Here is a 22,996-nt window from a genome sequence, read left to right as displayed (position 1 = left end):
TTGAGAGACTCTGTAGTATGTGGAGAACAACTTTTACTTTACTGGACTATGTTCCCTGGACAGAGCAGGCGTTCTCTTATGGGTCCCATACCGTACCACTCCACTAGTCTATCATTCACTGAGATGCATTTTGCCTCTTCGTGCTGTATTATGCCACTTACAAGGTTCCCTGTACGCTGCGCACCTGTGTGCTTGCCAAGCAGTTTTCTGAGCTCTGCTCAGACGTTCAAAGCTCCCATCTGGGCTGGGAGCTCAGCTGATTAGCGGGAGAAGGGGCGTTTTACTGAGCAAGCAGCTAAATGGAGCTAGCTGCCTGCTAGCCAGTAAAAAGGGAGATAAGGAGAAAATTCTTGGGGGATGGGAGGGAGGGAGGGAGTTAGTAAGTAATTGGCTAAGGAGGAGTCCGAGGAAAGGGGTGTTTCCAGCATCCCTCTGCAGGAGAGGCAGAAACTCCGTACTCTCAAGCCTCCTGGGAAGGAGGAGACAAGGGGCTGACTGTATGGGGTAGGTGGGGGAAAGAGAGGGCTGGTGCTGGCATCTGTGCAGTGAGGTGGAGGCAAGGGGCAGTTTGTCTGGGATGTCTGATTAGCTGTAGTCCTCTGTGTCTGGCTGGGTTGAGGAGGAGAGTAGGCTGCAAGGGAAGTGTGTGTGCCAGGACATTTGCATGATTGCATTTCAAACAAAGTTTGCATAAGGGTGTTAATAGCTGAAGAAAGAGAGAGATTCTTTTAACAGAATGTTTTTGGAGTGTTGCAGATATCTAAAACGCTGAACTTAATGATTTAAAAAAAATCTGTTACTAATTAATACATGGTAAATTGTATTGCATTAAGACCAGATCTTTGCTATTTGGTAGAGTTCTGGCTTTTATGAGTAGGAAGTAGCAAGTACTAGCTTGAGCTGTTAGAAAGGTTAATACATGTACTCCAAGGGTAGTGTTAATTTTCTTTTTTATTTAATTTCATATTCAATACCATAAACATTGCTCCTTGTTTAATATATTTTTGTCCACACCTATGGGCTGCTTAAAATTTTGTGTGTGTGTGTGTGTGTGTGTGTGTGTATTGATGGTGCACATCCACATACCTCAATATTGGTGGTGCGCATCAGAAATTTCAACGCACCCAAAAGAAAATTCAACCCGCCTGTCAAGGCTGTTCCTCACTCTGGCACAACAAATGCAGAAGTTGGGGGCCAGCAAGAGCACTCCAAAACCTTTCTTCTACAGGCTATAGTACAAAAACTTCCCTCCACAAAATCCTAATACTGTACCCAGATTTGGGGGGGACGACCCGCTGCCACCATCCAAGTAATTTGAAGAAAATCAGGGAAGAGATCACTTTGGAAATCCTCTCCCTAAGGTAAAACTCTCCCTCCTCCCCAACCTCTGTTTTGCTTGGAGTTGGGAAAAACAGAGGGAATCCACAGACAACAATGGCTCTGCCCTTGTAACTGGGCATTGAGTCCTAAGGTCACAACCATCAACCAATGCCGGTTAATTAGAAGAAGAAACAATATTTTATTATCAAAACAAAACTACAGTTGCAAGCATAGTAAATTGGCTAGATGGAAAGAGCCACCATGCATATAGATACTCAGGGAAAGTCCCCGGGCTGAAGGCTTAATTACAAAAGAGAAAAAAACAATTAACAAGCTCAGACATTATTTCCAACCCCCCAAACAAGGAAAACAATAAACACTGGTGGACTATCTAAACTTTTCCCTACTTACACATTTTAAGAAGTCCGTTTTTGGGGAGAGAAGCGTCTCCCATCTCCCTCAATAGCTGGGAGAAACTGCCCTGCCTCTCAAAGAAGAGAGAGGGAAGTAGTGGGGGCAAAAGACCTATCTGGCTTTAAGATTAAGCTAGATGGGTTTATGAAGGGGATGGTTTGATGAGATAACATGATCTTGGTAACTAATTGACCTTTCACTATCAGTGGCAAATAGGCTAATGGAGAGATGATAGGAGTTATTATAGAGAACTTTTTCCTGGGTGTCTGGCTGGTGAGTCTTGCCCACATGCTCAGGGTTCGGTTGATCGCCATATTTGGGGTCGGGAAGGAATTTTCCTCCAGGGTAGATTGGCAGAGTCCCTAGAGGTTTTTCGCCTTCCTCTGTAGCATGGGGTACAGATCACAGCTGGAGGATTCTCTGCATCTTGGGGTCTTCAAAGTATTTGAAGGCTTCAATATCTGAGATATAGGTGAGAGGATTATTCCAAGAGTGAGTGGGTGAGATTCTGTGGCCTGCACTGTGCAGGGGATCAGACTAGATGATCATAATGATCCCTTCTGACCTTAAAGTCTATGAGAGACAAAAAAAAACCCTTTCCTGTTTTTAATTTTTACCTGCATTGTTATTGGCTGACCCCTTGTTGCCTTGGCTAGGTGACATTAGTTAAACCCTTAGTCACCAGTGCTGGTCAGCACTCCTGATTATGACCCCGCCCAAGGATAGAAAATGTTCGAGGGTAACGTTGTCCACATCTTGCATGAATGTGACAGAATCAGAGATACTTAGATACTTTGTCAGATCATAGGATAACACCTTTCCTTTCCACTCCATTCTGGACAAACTGATATCATAGCGCCATATTATACATACCTGCCATGGTGGAGCTTCCAGAGAAAAATGGAAGTAAGAATGCCCAGAATACCAGCAGCGATGGCACAAAGCCTAATTGTCCATACGTGTAATGGGAGGGAAGGTTCTAAATAGAGAGTATCACCATTTCAGTTATATTTCCTCATTGATCAGTTCCTTTTATTGTGTCCACCTGAGGATCACAAAGTGCTTTAAACATTAATTCAGCCTCACAGCTTGTCTCCAAAATAAATAATATTTCCACTTGACAGAAGGGGAAACTGAGGCAAAGACATTAAATAGCTTGCCCAAGGTCATGCCTGAAGATTTCAGCCTGGAAATGGAAACCATAGCTCCCAGTGGTCAATTGTGTACTATAACCACTAGATCATGTTGCTCTGAAGGAGCTCAGAATGTTGCAAGCCATCTCCTATATCACCTCAAAGCAAAAAAGCAAGCAAATGAATAAAAGAAGCCGGATGACAGCCATTTACCATTCAGATTATGAGACCATTAGCCATCTTCTGGGGCCCCATTAGAATGTGCTTTCTGCCCCTTCTCCTTTCACAGTATTTGTCACTTTTAAAGATTTCCCACTCTAGACATGTTATGAAGCAAACTGGGAAGGTCAGCTGGTGTGCCAGGGAGCTGGTCAATTCCTCACCAATCACACTAGTATTTGTTGGCACTGGAGAACAGAGCAGCACATGGATTTATCAGTTATGAAAGAGGAGTAAAAACAGAAAAGAGATGTGTGCCGTTACCTGGTTTGCATTCTTTGGTTTGGTTCATATTCCAAGCTGGATGAGAGACTGTGCAGGTAACACCTGTCTTATTGAAGCTGTATGTACTGAGCACAGTCACTGTCCCGTTGGGATGATTTTCAGTCTCATTCTTGGAATCTCCTCTTGGGGCCCAAAAGATCTGTGCAGCTGGTTTCCCTGCAGCTGCCTTGCACACAGCATCCCTGTTACTGTCACATATCAAGTTCATTTCAGGGGGGACTGCAGGGCAAGAGATAGGGGAAAGCATTGAAGTTGAGTTTGCTGCATGTGGGATGGCAACTTCCTGATTACTACAAAAGAGCATAGCAGAAAGAGGAGAATGGGAGTGTAGACAATACTGCAATAAATAGTAAACACCTGCTACAGCAAAATAGATAACAGGGAGTCCTTACAGCTCTGAAACAGGACGAGAGAGTAAGTAAAAACCATAGGCATATGATTTGCATTACCATAGACAATATCCCAAGACTTGGCATTGGAGAAATGAAGTACCCTCTCGTCACATTGCAATTTATCCTGGTTCAGTATGAGACACACACGTTCTCCTTCTCTGTCTGCTGTCAAGTTGAAACCCAAAACCAAGAAAAGAACCTGTATTCACTTAACTGGAGAATGGTGAGGGCTAATGTGGGAACTATGAAAAAACAGAAAGGAAGGCTGGGAGCCACAATAAGCAAAGGTACATCCCTGTAGGAACAGGTCCTTTCCTTGACTGATCAAGTTTCCCAGTTCTATCCCACAAACTGAATGGCTGGAACCAAGCACTCATTTATCACCCAGGTTCCGCTGTGTTGTCTTGTCATGACTCCTAACACTCTCATCCATTCTTGTCAGTTTTTTCAGAGATGATGTCTAGAAATAGGCCAGAATCCACAGCCCCATGTCCAAATCATTCAGCTGTGGATCTTGACCTACATTTTGTATCATCTCCTGCTGATCTCCAGTAGTAGTTGACACAGAGGTCTGTGTATATTTCTTATCCCTAATGCGTCTCTACCCTTCTATACCTGTTAGCTTTTAAGGTGCCACTGGAGTCTCTGTTGTTTTTGCTGAAACAGACAAACATGGCTCTCTCTCTGAAACCAGTCTTCTCCTCTATTTTAGTTGAATAATAAATTCTCATGGTTATCTGATTTAATATAGTTTTTTCCAAAATTATTTGAGCAACTTTTAGTATTCTGATTTAGGGTATGTCTAGACTACAGGTTTTTATCGACAGAAGTTTTGTCGACAGATACTGTTGACAAAGCTTCTGTTGACAAAGAGCATCTAGATGACATCCAGTTCTGTCGACAAAGCAAGCCGCTTTGTCGACATGACAGTGTGGACACAAATGACAGTATAGATGCAATAATGTCTTCTGGCAACAGAACTCTGTGAACAAAAAGCGTTATTCCTCGTAGAATGAAGTTTACTGCCGTCGACAAAACTGAGGAGTTCTGTCGACGTTATGTCGACAGAACTCAGCGGCAGTGTAGATGCAGGTATAGCTTCGTCGACAAAAGTCCACGTTTGTCGACAAAACCCTGTAGTCTAGACACACCCTTAGTTATTATCCTAGTGTTGGGTAGGTCACCACAGTCATCCTCCATTTTGGTGCACAAGATAATGCACTAATCATATTTCTAGCAAATACCCTCTTTACGCTTGAGGCAGAAATGTTACAGGGATAGAATAGCAGGTACTGGATATTTGAGGAGGTTGGTAATAGGATCTATATTAGCCTTTTACTTGTAGCACATTGGTCCTAAACCAGATCAGGTTTGCAGTAATAGAAAGTCATTGCTATCTGCTGTAGATTAATTGAGCTGACCTCTGTCCCAGTGTTAACAGACTTGGTTTATACTTGCCAATGGGCATCCAGTCCCAGGAGAAAGACCAAGGAACAATTGAACACAAGGGCACTGAATTATCCTTATTTGTAAAAATGGGCATCAATAAGTAGGGTTTAAGGTGCTTTGACTTGTCAGTCTCCAGAAGTGTCATGCTAGAATTTCTCACCAGGGCTAATTAGTGAAGATGAGAGGGGGAAATACCAGAAGGGCCATTTGGCCTGGGCCTCAAGCTCAAAGGGAGCCTCAAATTTAGCCACTAGTTAATTTTTTTTTGCCTTTGTTACATAAAAAAAGTTCAAATTATGTTTAACTTTTTTTTTGGGGGGGGGTGCCTTATTTTGTTTTCATATGCTGTCATTTTTGCTATGGCTAGGGGCCCTCAAAAACTGAAAGTTACCCCGGCTTCTCTGGAACTCTGAGAGAGCTTGTTTCTTACAAGCACAAACACTTATATCCTCAAAAGTTCCTAACCTCCATTGAAATCAGTGGAAATTGGGAGTCTAAATACTTTTTCCAGGTTTTGGGCCTAAATGAACTTTTTAAATGTTCATGGAGGAATGGCTGGGGGCTTTTGTTCAGAAGCCCCTCTACCAAATAGCAAAACATTGATGTTAATGTCAAGTAGAAAAGTAGCTCAAAAGCAATCTTTCCAGCCTTAGAAATCAGGAGGAAGGTTTGTAGAGGGCCAGGGAGGCAGAATTTAAAGATGGATTGCAGGTAAGACCATAATACATTCACATAAGGGATTAACCCATCAGACCTCTTAAACTCTTAGTTTTTAAAGTTTTCTGAGCCTATACTCTCAACATTATAAGAGGAGGACAGGGTTAAGTGCCAGGCATGAATCTGACCCTATAGACCAGTGGTTTTCAAACAGTGGGTCACAACCCCCTTGAATGAGGTCACTTACACTTTCTGGGGCCCGAGGTGGAAGTCTGGACCCCTCTGCCCAGAGTCAAAACCAAAGCCAGAGGGCTTCAGCCTGAGGTAACAAGATTCAGGTTAAAGGCCCCTTGCCTCAGGCTGAAGCCCTTGAGCTTCAGCTTTGGCCCCACTGCCCAGAGCAGTGGGGCTTGGGCTTTGCCCCTCTACCGACTTAGGGCAGTGGAACATGAGTGGACTCAGGTTTCAGTCCCTGCTCCTGGAGTTGTGTAGGATGTTTTTTTGGTCAGCAGCAGGTAGTGGTGCAATGAAATTCGAGTACTTCTGCTGTAGACAATTTAGAAGGTCACAACTTGTTACTTACCTAGTACAATCAGAGTGTAGTTTTGATTGAAATTTCCTTCAGCGCTTACAAATTCACAGATGTAAATTCCCTCATCTGAGAGAATCACATTCTGTATCTGAAGTGCAGTGTCAGTATCAGGGCTAGACTTCCAATCTATTCTCTCACTGCAGTTTATTCTGTCTGTCTTGTTCTTATCAGTTCTGTATGTCAGTGTGCAGGGTTCCCCAGTCTTTGGTATTATCTTCCATATTACTGATGTTATATCAACCAAACTTGAAGTGTTCACACAGATCAAATTCACACTGTCACCAGCTATTCCATGCACATTGGTGTTACCTAGAAAAGATGCAGGAAGAGAACACTTAAAAAGGTCACGTAGAATGTCATGATAACCATAGAGACCTGTTTCACCAGGGGGTCAGAACCCTGGTATTACACAGTCTTCCATAGTAAGAGTTCACCTCTGTAGAAACTAGACCCATCTCATTGTATCTGCACCTTTAAACAGTGACAGATAACTTGATATTTGCCTTTGCCTTCACACCATAGGATTAGCCTCTCTACTCCCATAACCTGCAGAACCTCGTCCTTATCACAATCATTTCCCAGTTCCACTACAAAGGCACTATTGTGTATTGGAACCTGACTGAGATTCAGGGCACAGCTATACTGGAGGAGCTCCTGGGATAAGCTTTTCTTTTTTTTTTTTTAATTTGTCAGCAATTGCAAGAAAAATGAATCATGAGGAGGCAGTAACATTAGCAGGGTCTTGGTTCTGTACTGACTCTAAGGGAAGCACAAACCAGGAAAAGTCAACATTTCGGAGCCACTTCCTGGTGCTCCATCCACAGTGGAATAGCTGGAACCCAGCAGGGTCAGAAAATCCTTAAAAGGGGCTACATGCTAAGGCTTGGTCTACATGTAAAATGTATACTGGTGTAGCTGTGTCAAATAGGGGTGTGATTTTTATTTTTTTTTTTACCAACATTTCTGTGCCAGTATAAGCCTTAACAGGGATGAAGATATCCTGGAAAAACATTCTACTTTGAAAAGAGTCTCTGTTCAGCATATCTTTCTGCCTCTAACCTCTCAAGGCCAAATTCTGCCCTACAACACTGGAGTAAATCTGAATAAGTGCCTTTGATTTTAGCAGCATTATGATAGATTTACATTGATATTATTTCAGAGGGGTAGCCGAGTTAGTCTGTAACAGGAAAAACTTAAAATCAACAAATAGCCTAATAGCACCTTAAAGACTAACCAAACATGTAGATGATATCATGAGCTTTCATGGGCACAACCCACTTCCTCAGATTTATTACTGAAAGCTAAATGTGAATGTGTGTATTTGGTATTTATCTGGTCACTATTCTGACAAGAATGCATTTTTTCTGCAGTTATATCTGCAGAGCCCTGACACACACTGGGGGAGAGAGAGATGTGATCTGTAGCTTATTCTCCCTCACTAAGCACTGACTCTCATTAAGTTCCAATTAATACTCTTTACTAACGATGGTGGAGTAAGAGGAAATAAAGAACCCAGCTGCATTCTTAGATCTTAGGTGAAGTTTATTGAGCTGGTAATTAGAAAAATCGTTTGATGGTAAATTGAGCAAATTTGTCCTGCAATTGTTGAGAACCAATAGGAAACTCCCTCCTCTCCATTCTGGATACAAAATCCATATGAAGTCCAGTACAATTAATTTTCATGACTGAATCATCCACACCATTATTAAGTAACATTGTATGTACTAGACTATAAATATTATGTCCACATGAGTCCATCATAAAAACTTCAAAGCTGATTAAAAGGACAATTTCAACCTGTTTAGGTCACTAAAATTACCCTTCTGGGTGCATTTACTGCATTTCTGGAGATGAAACTTTTATTCTGGATCCTCTGTGAGCTGCACAATATTTAGGCTTTATCGAATCTACAGGTTTTTCTTGTATATTTCTTGCTGTTACATTACCACCTGAAGTGACACTGTGGGTATGTCTACACTGCAGTGCTATTTTGGAATACTTCCAGGATCCCAAATAAGCCCTTTATTTTGAAATAATGGGCTCGCTGTTCCCACATCCCTGTAAACTTTGTACCACGAAGATTAAGGGATGTTTTGAAATAGCGCTCTATTTTGAAATACACTTGAAATAAGCTGCGTGATTTGAGGTTTTCCAAAGGAGGCTGGATAGCCAATTATTTTGTATGATTTTAGACACAATAAATCCTGCATCTTGGCAGGGGGTTAGCCTAGATGACCCTTGAGGCCCTTGTAACTCTGAGTCTACGATTTCTTGCTGACAGGAGTCTGGTATCAGGACACTGACTTGATGACCTTCCCTACCTACATGAATGAGGAAAATCTCTTCAGTCTGGACTTGTGACAAAGTGGCACTAATCCCCAGGTTAAACCCTGGTCGCTTCTGTTTGTCCCCTAGGGGCCTGACAATCACTGTCATTTGGGGGTAATGCAGTGCAACCCCTGGCAGCACAAGGGCAATGGCATGTTTCAGTCTCCCCAGTGCTCTTGGTTTCCATTTAGCAGCCAGAGGCAATTTTTTTCCATTGATGGATGCACATCCCCTGAGAGGCAGAGGAACTCGTGTAGTTCCACTGTTCTAGGGAAAGCGTGCATTGGGAGGATGTTCGCAGCATACTAAACTCTGTGCCAGGGGATGTTAGGTATGAGTTAGAGGTAAACGTATCCCTTGTACAGCATGCCTTGATGCTGCTACAACCCATAGGCTGTAGTGCTACCCACAGAGCATTAAAACCTACAGATCCCATTCTCTCACCCATGAAGCGTCTCTGTGCAAAACTATTCGCTTAGATTTTAAACTTATTGGGAGCAGCAACTAGCTCTTTGTTCTGTGTTTGTACAGTGTCTAGCACAATGATGCCCTGATCCATGATAAGGGCACTGGAGTGCTACTATAATACAGATAATTAGTAATAATGAGACTTTGGGTAGGATGAGAGGATTCAGCCCCAAGTACAGGGTTAGCTGCTTCTTCCCAGTCTCTCAAAGGGCGAGGGATGTCTCAGTGCTCTGCCTGGCACCAGGCCATCTGCTCTTTCTTAACCATTTAGTGATGGCCATTTGATCAGGAAGTACATTACCGTTAGGGAGGCTTGTCCATTGTACCAAATTCTGGGTATCTTCCTTCTTGTCAATACTTGAATTGTATCCTTGACAGCATTTAGTATCAGCTCCAGTGGAATTTCTTGCCTGAGAACCTTTTTATAAGAAAAAAATTGGAGTATCTCTTTCAAATCAGCTCGCTAACTCAGCGGGGAAACAAAAAGAATCTCTGCCCAGTTGGTTCTGACAATCCACCTCTTCACAATTTGTTCAAAATGACCAAGAGGTGCTTCATGCCCAGCACGTTGGGACAGCTGAGTGGGAATGTGACCGCATGCAAAGGACCAGGAGGCATGACTCTGGGGGTGCTAATCCTGACTGTGGGAAAGATTTCCTCTCTGAGCCTAGGACAGTGTTTCTTAAACTGTGTTCCAGTCGGAGGTATGACACAGAGAACAATAGAATTCAAAATGGCCGCCCTTAAAGGGCTCAATAACTTCCCCCCCAGCCCTTTTTTTTCCTCAATAACTTTCCCCCTGAACTCTCTGGTTTTTTCCTCTCAACAAAAAATCTTTGGTGTTCCTCATAAAAAAATTTAAAAAAATTGTTTGGTGTTCCTTGGTCTTAAAGTTTAAGAAACACTGGCCCAGGCACATCCTTTACTCCTTTTATGTATCACTTTCTCTGTTGCTTAGGCCTGGGCTACACTTAACTTGAAGCAAAAAAATCTTCAGTGCTGTAGTAATGTCAAACCAACACTTGTGTAGATGCTGCTAGGTCGGCAGAAAAATTGTCAACCTAACCACCTTTGCTCAGGTAAGCGGTGTTCCCACAGCTATGGAAAAACCCCTTCTGTTGCTGTAAGCTGCATCTACCCTGTGACGTTATGCTGCTGCCGCTATGGCACTATAGCTGTATGACTATAGTCCCCTTAGCACAGCTGTGGCCGTAAAATGGGGATAATACTCATCTCCACAGGATGTTGTTTAGCTTAATTCATCAATGGTCATGATGGGGCAGGCAGGGTTAGAACAAAAAGATAAATCAATGCAAAGTATGACTCGTTCTATTAAACCATTATCATCAGACTGTAGGAACAGCTGTAGCTGACTTCACCTATATGGCTAAACACTTGTCTTTATCCTATGTAATGCTGTTCAAAGTCAATGTTTTTGTGCTTAAAGAATCAGAAAAATAAGCTATCTAATTAGGACCACTTTTTTTTCTTTTTCTTAAACCAAAATCCTCTGGGAATGATTTGTAACTTGCAAAGTGAATACAATTCATTCAATTTTTATTTGATTTTACACACACCTGTGCATTTGTGCCTTTTCTCAGTGTTTGGAGAAGAGTCCTAATGTATAACCTGAAGGTGCAGAACAGAAAATTCCCAAGATAAAACCACAGCCTGCCAGTCCTGGGGACAGATACAATTGCAACTGCACCCTGCTTATAACATTACCTTGTTGCTTCAGCTCAGACAGTGACAAACAAATATGTAACTCTCACAGGTTTTACTGGTGCCTTACCTGGGCAGGGTAGTTTAAGTATTTCTTTGGAACTTCCCATATGTCTCCTTTACTGACAAAAGAGGATAATTTTTATCTCCCCTCTAAGGAGAGATGTTAGGATTAATTAGTTTGTGTTTAAAAGTATTTTGAAGATGAAAATCCAAAATATAACATTTTCTGGTACCCATTTTATAGTATTTTTAAAATATATGAAAAAAATCCCTCTGACAAATCTTTGCCCATTTTATGAAACCGACTACAACATTCCGACTACACAAACACTGTAGTAAAAATGAGAGGGGAGGTGATGATTGTTTTTCATTTTATTTTTAAATATATGTGAATTGTTCTGAGTAAGTGAATTTCAAGGAAAAAAAACACTTCTGGAGTGGTTGTTTCTAATTCAAAGTCACCAGAAGAGGAAACGAGAGCGACTGAATGTCTCATGATGTGTTCTGTGAAAGTCTCTTAAAATGAATTGGAGTACAAAGAGCTTCCTTGTCTGACTTATCTTTGTCAGGCCCATCAGTGTGTTGGGCCACGTCATCCATTCCACTGGCCTCCTCTAAACATGACTAAGCATGTCAACGGGTGCAGGTGGATGGTGATGGCTGGGCTGCTTTGCACTGCCTGACCGTAATAATTGTGTGCACCTTTCTTGACAAATAAGTGGGACACCAGTTTACTGGCCTACTGGACCCTCCTTTCCTAAGTAACCACCCATGATATAGTAGTTTCCCCCAACAGAATGGCTGTTCTTTGCCAGCAGCAAGAAAGGAAGAAGTGGTGACTGGTGCTTTTTGCTACACCTTTCCATCAGCTTCTATCACAAATAGCCAGGAATGAGTCAGGTACAAGTCACTCACAGTCCACAAGCCCCATCAGTCAGCTTGGAAGCTGCTGAATAATGTTTGTGTAAAATCTTTTTTTGTAGGTTTGCAGTAATGTTGTAAGACGAGTACTGAACTTCTCTTGTCCTGCTTTAATGAGTAGGATATCGGGTGGGCAAGGTAGTTTAAGCAGGAATCTAAAACATTCTGGACATGAATCTCATGCACCCTTAGACCAATTTACACCACTCTAGTAGGGACTTTAAATTGGGAGTAAATGTAATAATGTGTTTTCTGTTAAAGGCCTCTGCGGGCTTTGGGAGGGCGTTTGAGTGCAAAATCCCAGCTCTGGGTTGGGGCAGGGAATTGGGGTGTAGGAGATAGTGCAGGGTACAGGCTCTGGCCAGGTGGTACTTACCTCAGGTGGCTCCTGAAAGTGACTAGTATATCCTTCTAGCAGTGGCTCGTAGGCAGAGGGCCAGAGGGGTCTCTGCATGCTGCCCTTTCCCTCAGTCATTGGCCCTGCAGCTCCTATTGGCCTCACTTCCTGGCCAATGTGAGCTGCAGAGTCAGTGTTTGGGGCAGGAGAAGTGCTTGGAGATCCCTGGCTCCCCCTCAGGGGCCACAGAGACATGTTGGCTGCTTCTGGGAGTGGTGCAGAACCAGTACAGGTGTAGGAAGCCTGCCATAGCCCTGCAGCACTGCTGGACTTCTAGCGTGCAATAGGCAGTGAGTGGGAGGGAGAAGAGCTTCCTGTGCGTAATCAATATGAAGATGTCTGCAGGGAGCCATGATGTCTGAGAGGTGTGAAGTGGCCTGTTCATCTCAGTGAGGCATTCACTCAGGGGTGATCATTTGAATGTTAGCTATTTCATTCCCTTAGTAAGAATGGAGCCGGGGTCATTTTATGGTGAATCGTTTCTTACTTTTCTACCACATGTCCATGACGTTTTGGAGATATTGTCGCTAAGTTTTTTGTCTTCAGTCAGAAGGAGCCCAACGCCAGGAATTTAGCAGAGCCTGTAAGGGCCCCACTGAGGTCAAGCTCAAGGAGCCCAATCATATTTTGAGCTACACAAAATCTAGTCCACTAAGTGTTTCATTATGGACATGGGTGGGTGAAGCTTATGTTATGGATGGTGCTTGGAAGAGTACTACCACTTCCCCTCCAACCCAGGCCGAGCCCTAATCTCCAAACCTCTCAAGTTCCTCAATATTTTCCATGCTTTCACTTACCTGAATAATTCTGTATCATCTCTAAATGTTGCCACTTCCCTGCTCAACTATATGCCAGTCATTAATAACAACAAACAGTGCCATTAAATGTTTAACAAGGTTTAGTAGCATTGGTCCTAGTATAGGTCTTAGAGGCACATCACTCTTTACACCTTTTCTTGTTTAAAATAGGCCATTTTCTCTTCTCTTTGGTTTTTCCCTCAAAGAAACACAGTCAATTTAGAAGTCATGTATGTGTCTTAAAAATCTGTCAGCTGCCCCATGCAAAACCTAAGATTACTGTAAATGAAAATGATTGGGGGAAAAATATTTTTTCTCCTTTTTTCATTTGTTTACATTGTGCATTTGACAGTACTTTGACAGTTTCACTGGTTCTTATATATAATCAGTGATTTAGTCATCTTCTCCAGTTTCTTTGAATCATTCACGCAGCAAAAGGAGAGAGAAACACTTTTAAAAATAGGAAAATGTGATTGTAAAATCACAGGGAGTCTTGGGGGCAGGTATAGAACCTGAAAAGACTTTAAACTTTTTTCATACTGAATAGATTTCAAATTGGTGAAGCTTAGTTTCACATCCATGATTAAACTTCTGTCTCATGCCTTCAGACTACTTAATTTTCCTTAATAGCCTCTTTAAGAAACTGCAGCTTTTTAAAAGATTTTGTCCTTTAAAGAAATTGATGATTTTGCACAGAGATAGTCCTGTGGTACACTGATTTCCTGCAGCAGCAACCCTTCTTCACTTTTCAGTGCATGGCCCCCACATGCAGCGGATTATAACACATTAAAATTAGTGGTGTAACAAACTCGTAATTCATATACCGCAAGCAGATGACTGACTGATTGCATCCTGGAATGAATGTTACATGAGTCACAGCATGTTGCAATTCAACGGGACAATACGTGCTGCTTGAAAGATGTCAGGTGTAAAATGCTGAATATGCATAGTTTTTTATTTGTTTCTGTTATATGTCACTGAGTCTCTCTGATACTGAGCTAGGCTGGAATGGGAGAACATAAAAGCCAGACAACTTAATGGACCCCAAAGCTTCTGTCGACAAAGAGCGTCTAGACAACATCCAGTTCTGTCGACAAAGCAAGCCGCTTTGTCGACATGACAATGTAGACTCAAAGGACAGTGTAAATGCAATAATGCCTTCTGACGACAGAACTTTGTCGACAAAAGGCGTTATTCCTCATAGAATGAAGTTTATAGCTGTCAACAAAACTGCAGAATTCTGTCAACATTATGTTGACAGAATTCTGAACTCAGCAGCAGTGTAGACACAGGTATAGTTTTGTCAACAAAAGTCCACTTTTGTCGACAAAACCCTGTAGTCCAGACACACACTTGGTATAACTCAATGGCAGTGAATAGAGCTACCCCAGGAATCACAGAATCATAGAAAACAAGGACTAGAAGGGATGTTAAGAGGAAGATTAGTGACTCCCCTTGGCTGGAAACATCAAACCAGAGCCAATGGGAGCTGTGAGCATCCTTGATTTAGGTCATCCCTGATAGATGTTTGTATAACCTGCTCTTAAATATCTCTAGCAAGGCTGGCTTTAGGAAGTGCGGGGCTCAATTTGAACAATTCCAAAAAAACACGCACACAAAAGTTTCAAGAGAAGGGGGCAGAAATTTTGGTTGAGCAAAAAAAAAAAAAGGCCCACAAAAAATCCCCAGCTACCTCCCCCGCCAAACCCCGGAGGTAGCTAACACCGTTCCTTCCCCTTCTCCCCCGCGGCACAGGGAAACCCTGCGCTCAACTCACACCTCCTGCAGCGCAGGCAGCTGCCGCACTCCTCGGGGGCCAACGCCCCTTCCCACAGCACGCCCGGCACACTTCCGGCTTCAGGGCCGGGGCCCGATTCGGCCTAAGGCCAGGCCTGATCTCCAGTTATGGAGATTCCACAACCCCATTAGGAAATTTTTTCCAGTGCTTAACCAACTTGACAGGAAATGTTTCCTAACGCCCAATCTAAACCGCCCATGCTGCATGGTAAGCCCATTGCTTCTTGTCCTATACTCAGAGGTTTCTCTCCCTCCTCCTTGTAAAATCCTTAGGTTCTTGAAAGCAGTTATCATGTCTCCTCAGTCTTCTCTCTTCCAGACTAAGCAAACCCAACTCTTTCAATCTTCGCACATAATTCATGTTTTCTAGACCTTTAATCATTTTTGTTGTTCTTCTCTGGACCTTCTACAATTTCTCCACATCTTTCTTGAAATGTGGCACCCAGAACAGGACACAGTACTCCAGGTGAGGCCTAATAGGTGCAGAGTAGAGCAGAAGAATTATTTCTTGTCTTGCTCACAACACTCCTGTTTCTGCATCCCAGAATGATATTGCTTTTTTTGCATTGGTGTCACGCTGTTGACTCATGTTTAGCTTGTGGTCCACTCTGACCCTTATATCCATTTCTACAGCACTTCTTCCTAGAGCATGGCCTGCAATGTTTGTGAAATACACTTCTCTTCTGAACACCAGCACGATTTTTTCAGTGGTAAGAGTAAGTATGTAAGTACAGGTTGGACCTCTCTGGTCCTGCACCCTGGGGACCTGAGTGGTCCTGAAGATTTTTGCTGGACCAGCTGAGGTCATTTCTGCCCCCCTTGGACTGCCTCCCCCACCAACCTGGCTCTTTGCCTCCTAGCAGGCTCCTCACGTGCATTGAACCCTGCTGCCCTGCCATGGCAGCCCACGATCCCATGGCTGGGGCTCTCAGCTTCACCGCAGCAAACTGCTATCCCACCGCTGGTGCTCCTGGCCCCCTGCAGCAGATCACTGTCCCGCTGGAACTACCCTGCCACCACCGCAGCCACACTCCCGCAGAAGGACTCCTAACCGCTGGCCTTTCTGCAGCCAGCCTGACTGGGTTCCCAGCCCCCACAGCGCTCCTGCCTCTGATCCTCCACCGAGTCTCTCTGGTCCAGCAACATCCAAGGTCCTTCAGACCAGGGAGTCCCGGTTGAGAGAGGTTCAACCTGTAGTAGGAAAAACAAGTTAGTCTGCTGAGTGGGTCCCTGCCGCTGTAGATACAGTGATAAGGGCTCAGTTGCTTGCAGAAGGGATCGTACACAAATAAGGACAGTCTGGATTCAGACCTTGGTGCTCCCTGCAGCTCTCCCTTCCCACCTCTATATCCAGGTTCTTGATTCTCTGGCAGGTTCTTTGAACCCACGCTTCCCACCATGGGCGGCGGGGCTAAGAGGCAGGAGTAGGCATTGCCTTCCCAAACTACCAAGCATGGCTGCTCCCACACTCCACCCCCTGCTTCAGCATGGCTCCCAGGCTGCCCCTGGGCGTCAGCTACTCTGAAGTTGAGGACGCGCACTGCCCGCCCTCCACAGCTGAGGTGGCTGGGGTTGCACACTTCCCCATGTGCCATGGCTGGGGAGGCTTATGGGGGGTAAGGGGTGGCTGGAGACCTGCCCCTGTGGTGGTGGGGGCTTGACCCCTGAAGGGAGCGGGGGTCTCAAGTGGAAGAGGCAGGGTTGAAGGGTTGCCTCCCTCTGCCCTAGGTTCACCAACTGACCATGCTTCCCACATCATCTCCATCATGCTAACCCTAGTCAGTTTAATCATCTCTTGTTTCCATTACACAAACTTCCTGCTGTCTCATTTCCTAGCTTTCCCTTTAATTCCCTTGTAATCATCTTCTGCTTCTGCCACTGTTACCATGGCACTCCTCTGGTGTCATCCCTCCCTCGCCCCAGATGGCATCTTCTCATCGTTACTGGTAAATTGCTAAGTCATTCCCACTTCTGCTTTCCCTCTAGTGGCCTGTCCATGACGTGTTTATCATTAGCTTGTAAGCTCTCTAGGCCAAGGACTGACTTCAGTTGTCTGTACTGTTTGGTATTGGGTGCCCTGACTAATGTGAAATCATACATCCAGACTTCTTGTCTTCATCTTCAAGGCTAAATGCAGCTCTGCACCAACGCAGCTCTTATTTCTTTCCTCCGTCGTCTCATTTCCTTTCAACTCCCCATGCCTCATTCTTCTTGTCTTTACACCTCCTTCCCTGCCATCCCCAAATGCCTGGAATTTCCTCTTTTTGCGTGGGCCTTACAGAATCTCCCTCTTCTCCTTCGGATCCTCTCTGAAAACTCACTTATTAGGTGGAGTCTTCCATGATACTTCAGCAATGTAAGAAGCACATAACTCAACACTCAGGCAATGTCTAGGCTAGAACAGGTAGGCTATATTTGAATCTAGAGACAGCCTAAAAGAAAAAAGGACCAGAGCCCCAATTTAAGACAAGTCAGTCATTCAGACAGACAGCATATAAAGCCACAGATTGGACTGTACATTCTACATGAGTCTTAGGGTAGGTCCTCAGTGGCGAATCATCACTGAATTGAATTAAATGGAGTTAAGAGTTTACACCAGGTGAGGATCTGTCCCCTAAGCTGTAGACTCTATATGGCAAGGTCTGTCTCTCCATATTTTGTATGTCATCAAACAAGCTGACGGAACTCAAGAATAAATCTGATATTTGCTCGTTTGGCTACCTCATTGTATTCTGCCCACTTCAGGCTTTGCAATTTGAATGTATGCTTTTATTATGGCACTAATGCTGATTTTAGTGATGCTTTGCGCAGATGAAGTGTGCAAGGACAAATGCAGGTGGGGACCCAACCAGTCCTAGTGTGCAAACTCCTCTGTTGCTTTTACTCCAGTCTGTCTCATGAATTTTACCCTCAGCATTCCCTTTATTGTTCTAATTAAGATAGCACTTTTATTGGCTCATGTTCAGAAACTATTCCCATTAAGCCCCAAATATCTCTCTGATGTTAGTATAGGGAAAAAAACCACCATTTGCAACATTTGAAGAAGTCTGTTCCTTCCATTTAGAAATTTGGCCATTTATACAAAAGCTCTGTGTGTGTGTGTGTGTGTGTGTGTGTGTGTGTGTGTGTGTGTGTGTGTGTGTGTAATACATTTTTATGGTAAATTATTTTTTGTGTTTTTATTTTGCAGGGAACATTTTTTTAAAATCCATGGAGGCTGCCATTTGAATCAACGTCTAGAAAGTTAGAATTACAGGACTACATCTTCAGTCCTCATGAAGTGTCATTCCAGTGGTGCAGTGGGCACTAACGCAGGTAAATGAGTATTTTCTCCACATAGGGGAGTCCTCACATGGATTAAATGTGACATATTACCTAGCAAACAGCTACAAAGGACCTTCCATATTTTTCTCATTGAGGAAATGGACATTGGACATTTTATATGATGTTCATAGGCTCAATCTAAATTTCAGTTTTACCCCTCAGTAGAAGAGGACTAAAATGCATTTTGTTCTGTTTGTGGGGAAGTTGCACCTTCTCTGGGAATCAAAAATGAAAATGTAGGATTTTCTATGTCTGACTCTGTATTGTGTTCTGTGATCATTTAAAGAAATACCTGTTGTGATGTATATGTACAGTTTGGGAGAGTTAAGGTGACTGTACTGTTCTTAATGCTTGACATCTTCACTTGTGTGTACTGTAGTTAAAAATCTCAGTCATAATTGTTTTGGAGTTGGGTTTTCAGGTTTTTTGCAATATTTCTTTGGATTTTTCTAATAATGAATCTGCCATATGAAAAACATAAATAAGAGCTCTGACTTTCTGATACTTTTTGTACATGTGAATGTACAAAAACAAACAAGTGAACAAAATATTCAAAACCAAACAAATGAACAAAAATAGCAGCTGTGGGTTTTCAACAGTGCGTACATCCACACGCAGATATCAGAAAATACAATATTGTCTGTGGTCAGGAGGCTGTTTTCAAATCTCCTTACTGCTGGGGTTTCAGACAGGCATTCAAGCACAACAGTCCTGGATCAGAGTGTTGTAAATGTAAACTCTGAAGTCCTAATATAGTATCTGACTTTAAAGAATTTGTGTATGGCGAGGGAGGGGGGAAGAAATCAGCTGTAAAAGTCTCAGCTAATAAAAAAAAAGAACATTATTTAAATTGTTGGGTAAGAAAAATAATCAAACATTTTTCCCTTTTAATATGTATTTTTCAGTGTTAAAATAAACAGCAGGGTACCCATGCCATAAACAAAGGGGGCACACGAGCAAGAGTGGGATGAAAACAAAGGCAGTTTATCAAAATATTTTCCCTCCTTCTGTGAAGTTCAGGCATAAAGTTGCACCATAAATGACTGCCAGAGGTTAGGAGAATGGCAGGAGATAGGAAGTATTAGATAGGGCAGGAAAACATGCATCAAAGAATAAGAATCCACAATATGTATTAAGGAAAGAAGTTTAATCATTGCAGTCAAGATTCAGATATGCATATGTAAATAAACCTCCAGTATGGGCAGATCGCCCCATGAGCTCCATTCACACCTGAGTTACTCCAGTTTTACACTAGTCAACAGTTTTACTCCACTTTTACTCTGGTGTAACACCACTGGTTAACTCAGTGATGAATCAGGCCCCAGAACTGCCAAATATGGTTTCTTGCAGTGTCCTCTGAACTGGCTGTCATTGGCCACCGCCAACGGCATAGTGTTTGAGATGGACAGCTGATCTCTTCCAGAATGGCAATTCCTACAGTCCAGTAGGGTTAGAAATTCATTGTATGAACCTTAAAAGAACTCCGCATGCAACACCTCCCCTCACTGCTCACACTTCCCTTGACATTCATGTGCAGACATTGGGGGACATTGCGTGACTGTCCATGCACTGGCACTTTTCTTAACATTTCTAAAAAACATGAGCTATGAGGGAAGACTGAAAGAATTGGGCTTGTTTGGAAAAGAGAAGACTGAGAGGGGACATGGTAACTGCTTTCAAGTATTTAAAAGGGTGTTACAAAGAGGAAGGAGAAAAATTATTCTCCTTAACCTCTGATTATAGGACGAGAATCAATGGTCTTAAATTGCAGCAGGGGAGGGTTAGGTTGGACATTAGGAAATACATTCTACCTGCCAGGGTGGTTAAACACTGGAATACATTGCTTAGGAAGTTGTGGAATCTCCACCATTGAAGATATTTCAGAGCAGGTTAGACAAACACCTGTCAGGGATGCTCTAGATGGTGCCTGGTCCTGCCATGAGTGCAGAAAACTAGATTTGATGACTTGTTGAGGTTCCTTCCATAAATCTATTGCAGTTCTCTTGGCTGCAATGGTAATATCACTGTTATAGACCAGCCACCAACATAAGTGCTGGAACTAGGAGTCCTGAGAATCTGCCTCAGCTCCTGGCTTTAGGTGCTTTCCATTATATACAGGGTTTATGCTTTGATTCAATAGCTCTCAGCACCCCCTCTATACAAATTGCTTTAGCACCTCTAGCTGCCAGCATTTAAAATTGTGTGTCATGTAAAACAGCTCAGAGCAGGACTAGACACCATAGCTGTGAAACCGCCAGTGCCTTGTCTAAGCTAGTGTTTCCGTTGTCACTAAAATTAGTGGAGCCACATAGCTGATAATGCAGCGGTAGGAAATTTTAAGAAAAGGACTAATGTAGTTAGGCTCTAGTTGAGTATGCAAAATGCATGAATTTTCAAATGTCATCATTTCATTTTTGCAGCCGCTCCGGACCCCCAGAAGCTTTCTGAGCTCCCGATAACTTTGCTACTCTGTGGGGACAAATGTAGCATAAAGGGTGTAGATCCCCTGGACCCAACTACACCAGTAGATCTGTGGCCTCTGGGAGCGTAGGCCAAAATGGAGGAATTAGAGAGCAGTTTCTTTGGTCTTATTGTGTGCACTCTCCTGCCTTCAGCTTAATGTAGAGAGGGAAGCAGTCTGGTCTGGGAAACAGGGCATTCCAGGGTAGGTACTGGTGGGAAATTTCTGTCATCTTTTTTTTTTTCTGTGTAAAATTGGGCTTTTGATTAAACAACTGTTTTTTGTAAAAAGTTATCTGCTTTCCATGGAAATTTTCATTTTTTGTCAAAAAAATTCAACAATCTTCTGGCTGAAAAGGTTTGGGTTGTGGCTGCAAGATTTGCAGAAACTGAAAATTTCTGAACAAAATTTGAACAAAATCTTTTTTTTTTCCTTTTATGTCAAAATTCTCCTAGGAAAAATATCCCCATTTCCTGATCAGCTCTATTTAAGACCATGGGGTTTTATGCTGACTCTTCCATGAGATTACTATTCTACCTTGGGCAGGCTGCTTAATACTCCTGTGTCTCAGTATTTTCACCTGTATAATGGGGACAAGATAGTAACCTATCTCTCGAGGAGCTGAGGCTGAATTAAACAATGGCTGTGATGTGTTTGGAACTTCTCTGGTGGAAGGCACTAGAGATGGGAAACCATGGAGTGTACACTTGAATAACTCAGCACATTACAGCAGCTCACTGCCAGTATGTATATTTAGTATTAACACATCAGGCTTTTGTGACTTATGCATGAGGCTGCCTCTCCCTGCTTCAGTTATGAGTTCTGTAGGATGAGCTTGCACTCATGGGGATTGGAAGGCCATGAGCTCTACAAATACAGGGAGGTGGGAGCTGGTGGGCAGTAGCTGGCATGGCTAAAAGGCTAATATAAACAGCTGCCCTAAGAAGCTAGGCAGCATAGCAATAGAGGATAGTGCTTTTATTAGAGAGGCTAGTTTTGATCAAATACTGAAAGGTGTGCCTGGCAGTAAAACTCCCCCAAGCTCTCAGAGTGGATCTTCGGAACCAATGTTCCCTCTAATCCATTTTCATCCATGCGCAGATTTTTTCCATCCATGCACCAAATAAATGATGTGTACCAAAGTATGTGCGAATGTGCACCACCAGCAGAAATAAAAGATCTAGTTGTGGGTGCTCTGCTACTCATCTGGGTGGCATTGGGCTCTCTCCTGAGTGACCGCATGAGAAAACAACTTTCCGGAGCACTGCTCAGGACTGCTCGCCACTCCCAACATAGGATCTCCTACCAGCACTCAGAATGAAAGGTACAATATTCACCCTGCCGCCTGGGAACTACCACCAGCCTTCTCAACGAAACCCAGAAGAGACACCCTGGATGAGACTGGGTGCACAGATGGGGCTGCATGCACCATTCTCTGTGTGAGCTAGAGCTTGTTAAAGAACTCAGTCTCTCAGATGACAGGAATTTAAAGACATAGGTGAAGAGTCTTCTGGGAGCTGATCATATTAACTATGAATCAGTCCCGACTGCTTGGTAAATCAGATACATGGTACAGCCCTAGTGACAACAGGCCAGGTGATCCTGGGCAGATGCATGAAGAGCAGGTTTAAGGTGCCAGTAATACATAATCAACAGTGTCCTTGAATGAAAGCAGCACTGAAAAATACAGCCTTTATGTGAAGGAAACATCCTAGCACATCCCCCCTGGCATTCTACCCATGCTACGTCCCAAAGAGAAGTCAGACTTACCCCTCGTTACCATGGCCAATGCGACGGTCAGCAGAATGAAGGCACAAAAAGTCTTCCCAACAAAATTCATGTCCATTTTTGCTGTCATCGCTCACACAGCTTGCTCGTCCCATCCATTGTGTTGCAAGCCCAGCTGCAGCGCGTCCCTCTGTGACAGCGCGCCCTTGCCTGCCAGTGTCTCCGTTCCCTCTTCCACTTCCCCACCTCTCCACCCCAACTCCGCCTGCTCCTGACAGATTAGTTCCTTGGAGGTGGAGAAGAGTCCTTCTTATGCCTTTTCATAGCACGAGGCTTCCTGTACCGAGAGCCAAAGCAAACATTGAGGAAACAGATTGAGCGGTACGCCTTCCGTTCATTGGCTCTCCTCGCAGTGCTGATGTGTGAAGATAAAACTCCACAGCAGAGCTCGGAATGGAGTAAAAAATGAAGCTTATTCTCCGAACCTGGGCTTACTGTCAGAGAGGGAATATGAACATGTTAATCGCAGGGAGTTGGTGCTAACATACTGTTCGTGCAGTAATAAGCGTGCACTCGGAGCTTTACAGAC

The 22,996-nt window shown here is 43.4% G+C and overlaps 1 protein-coding gene across 2 annotated transcripts in view; it reads right to left on the bottom strand.

Annotated features, from left to right (window-relative positions):
* CD200R1 (CD200 receptor 1) overlaps nucleotides 1-22,751 on the bottom strand; it is a 147,632-nt gene extending 124,881 nt beyond the window's left edge. The window contains exons 1-3 of one of the 2 annotated variants that reach the window (XM_089772660.1): nucleotides 22,450-22,751; nucleotides 9,559-9,675; nucleotides 6,453-6,770 (exon numbers count right to left, since the gene is read on the bottom strand). In XM_089772660.1, the coding sequence (XP_089628786.1) occupies nucleotides 6,453-6,770; nucleotides 9,559-9,675; nucleotides 22,450-22,537 (523 nt within the window). In that variant the 5' untranslated portion in view covers nucleotides 22,538-22,751. The remainder of the gene's footprint in view (nucleotides 1-6,452; nucleotides 6,771-9,558; nucleotides 9,676-22,449) is intronic. The other variant, XM_014577947.4, reaches the window with a different exon arrangement.
* Between the last annotated feature and the right edge of the window lie 245 nt (nucleotides 22,752-22,996).

This window comes from Pelodiscus sinensis, chromosome 1, assembly GCF_052426305.1.
Source record: "Pelodiscus sinensis isolate ZL-2025 chromosome 1, ASM5242630v1, whole genome shotgun sequence".
Lineage (NCBI taxonomy): Eukaryota > Metazoa > Chordata > Testudines > Trionychidae > Pelodiscus > Pelodiscus sinensis.
The sequence above is the reverse complement of the archived record's forward strand: the minus strand, read 5'-3'. Positions and strand labels throughout refer to the sequence as shown.